Source organism: Tupaia chinensis, unplaced genomic scaffold (assembly GCF_000334495.1).
Source record: "Tupaia chinensis unplaced genomic scaffold, TupChi_1.0 Scaffold149922_1, whole genome shotgun sequence".
Taxonomy (NCBI): Eukaryota; Metazoa; Chordata; class Mammalia; order Scandentia; family Tupaiidae; genus Tupaia; species Tupaia belangeri.
In genome coordinates, this window is record NW_006209766.1 from 1236491 (window position 1) to 1238874 (window position 2384).

At 57.4% G+C, this 2384-nt stretch overlaps 1 protein-coding gene across 2 annotated transcripts in view; it reads right to left on the reverse strand.

Annotated features, from left to right (window-relative positions):
• Positions 1-679: 679 nt before the first annotated feature.
• Positions 680-2384, reverse strand: part of ATP4A (ATPase H+/K+ transporting subunit alpha) — a 16586-nt gene continuing 14881 nt past the window's right edge. For both annotated transcript variants that reach the window (XM_014585412.2, XM_006171630.3), the window contains exons 19-22: positions 1556-1689; positions 1085-1186; positions 901-992; positions 680-708 (exon numbers count right to left, since the gene is read on the reverse strand). In XM_014585412.2, coding sequence (XP_014440898.1) covers positions 680-708; positions 901-992; positions 1085-1186; positions 1556-1689 — 357 coding nt within the window. The remainder of the gene's footprint in view (positions 709-900; positions 993-1084; positions 1187-1555; positions 1690-2384) is intronic.

A 2384-nucleotide genomic window follows, 5' to 3' on the forward strand; every position in this document is an offset into this window, starting at 1 on the left:
ATTTCCCTGACCGGCAGTCCCACTCTGTCTCCCTTCTCACAGGCTGGGGCTACCAGAGTGGAGGGCACCTGTGGGCACATCCTGGATTGCTTTAAGTGCAGTAAGTCTAGGCAAAGAAACGGGAACTCGTTTCCCTAAGGACGGATTCCTGGGCCCCTTCCATGGCCAGCCCCTGTTCTCGGTACAGGTGACGAGGCCTGCACCGAGTCCCATTGTTGTAATATTATGGAAGACCAAAGGCGCTAATGGAAACGCTTAAGATGGTGTCTGGCGCTGAATAAAAGCACGGTCGGCGTGAGCAGGTTTTATTGCTGGTGAACAGAACAGGAGAGTGCGCTGAACAAGAGCCCAGGCAGCCCTCTTGCCGGGACCGGAACACTAAAGACAGACATGCTTCACCAGGAGCTGCCAGCTCCCATCCCCTCTCCAAGCCCCAACACTACCACTGGGGACCTCCCTGAGACTCCTCAGAGGACTGTGCCCACATTATACTTCTCCAGGAAGGTGGGAGCTTGGCGGTGAGGAGTGGGTATGGTCCCTCCCAGGTTGGAATACCATGCACTGCAGAAGCAGACACAGGGGCTAGGACTCGATGGCTTAGATGTTTGGGTCCGGAGGTCCCAGGAGTCCTGTCCTCCTGGCTGTGGTGGACATGGGTGGCCAGAAGGCAGCTGTCCCTCTAATAGTAGAGTTCCTGGTCCCACCAGCCTGGGAGAGAGGGAGAAAGACTCAGATCTGGGGGCTGCCAGTCAAGAAGGGGAGACAGGGATTCGAAGATTATGGATCGATGGATCAGCAGCTGTTTGAGTTGGAGGTCAAGTGTTGGGGATCAAAGGTTGGGACAGCTAGTCTGCAAAGGTTCCTGGCCTCCCACCCCTGGTGCCCGGTCTCCACACTCACTCCCTGGGCAGCAGCGAACGCCAAGTTTCCGGAGCTCATCATAGACAAAGATGAGGAGGCCGAAGGGCAGGGGTACCAGCCACCACTGATACCTGAAAGCACAGGTGAGGTGGCCAGGTGACGGCTGTGCCCAGGTCTGTGCCCTGCACCCTCAGCCGTCAGCTCCCACCTCACAGCAGCTTACCGAATGGGCATGAAGTTGAAGATGTTGGGCATCCCGGGGCAGTAGCACAGGAAGCAGCCGATGCAGACCTGGAACACGATGGCGATCACCAGGATCTTGTTCCTGTGGGTGGGGCGGGAAGGCCAGGAAAGGCCATCAGGACTTGGGGGGGCAGATGGACACTGGGGAACTGGGTTAAGCAGGTCAGATGCCATCAGCAGCAGGGAGGTGTCTAGAGCTCTGACACCGCATGTGTCCACATGCCTCTCTGACCTTGGGTGTCACCCTGATGGCATCATTCCTTTAGCTGGTGAAACATGGGAGGGGGTGGGGGGCACTACTGGCCAGCTGGTAAGAGAAGGTTCTGGTAGGTTAGCAGCTGGCACTGGCATGTCCAGTACTGGCGTTTGCTGCCTGGAGCAAACACTGGCCAGGATCTGATGGGAGCTGGGATGAGGCACTGGAGGGCAGAGTGGGGCTGGCCGGGAACACCTGAAAAAGCCCTGCTGGAAGGCAGAGAGGCGGCGCGTCTTGCGGATGAGGACATCGGCGATCTGGCACATCTCGATGCTGATGAAGAACACGGTGTAGCAGGTATACTGCTGGTACAGGCGCTGCCCGAACGTCTGTGGGCAGAAGGGGACACGAGCAGCCTGAGCCAGTGGAGAGCCTTCTGGCCAGCCAGCACTAGGGTCCTGGGCCAGAAACCCCTAAGTGCTGTTTTTCCCTCACATCCAAGACAGGCTTGCAGCACCCCAGAGCAGGGTGGCTCAGGAACTACGGTCTAGCTGAGCACAGACAGGGTCTGGGCAAACAGTAGGCCAGGCCAGATTGCTTTCATAATGAGAGGATGGCTAGAGGCCAGCAGGTGGCATAATGGTTAAGGCACTGGACTCCCACATGGCTGACCATGGCTCAAGTTCCAGACCCAGAGGCTTGAAATTCATGCCGGGAGCAAGTGTATGCATGCCCCCAAATCCTGAGGGGAGAATGGAGAAGGGATTGTGGTGTGGCCATCCCAACTGGGGATGATTTCTTGACTTCTCTCTCTGTCTGTCTCTTGGTGAGCACATGTGCCCTGTAGCAAAAATCTCTCTAGGGAACCAGCAGTTAGCGTAATGGCTATGTCGCTGGACTCCCACGTAGTCGACCGCAGTTCGCGTCCCGGACCTGGTGGGTTAGAACTCACGCCGGGCGCGTATGCGTGCGTGCCCAAGATCCTGAGAGGAGAATGGAGGAGAAGGGATTGCGGCATGACCATCCCCCCTGGGGGGTGATTTCTCGCTTTCTGTCTCTATGTCTCTCTCTGTCTGTCTGGCGA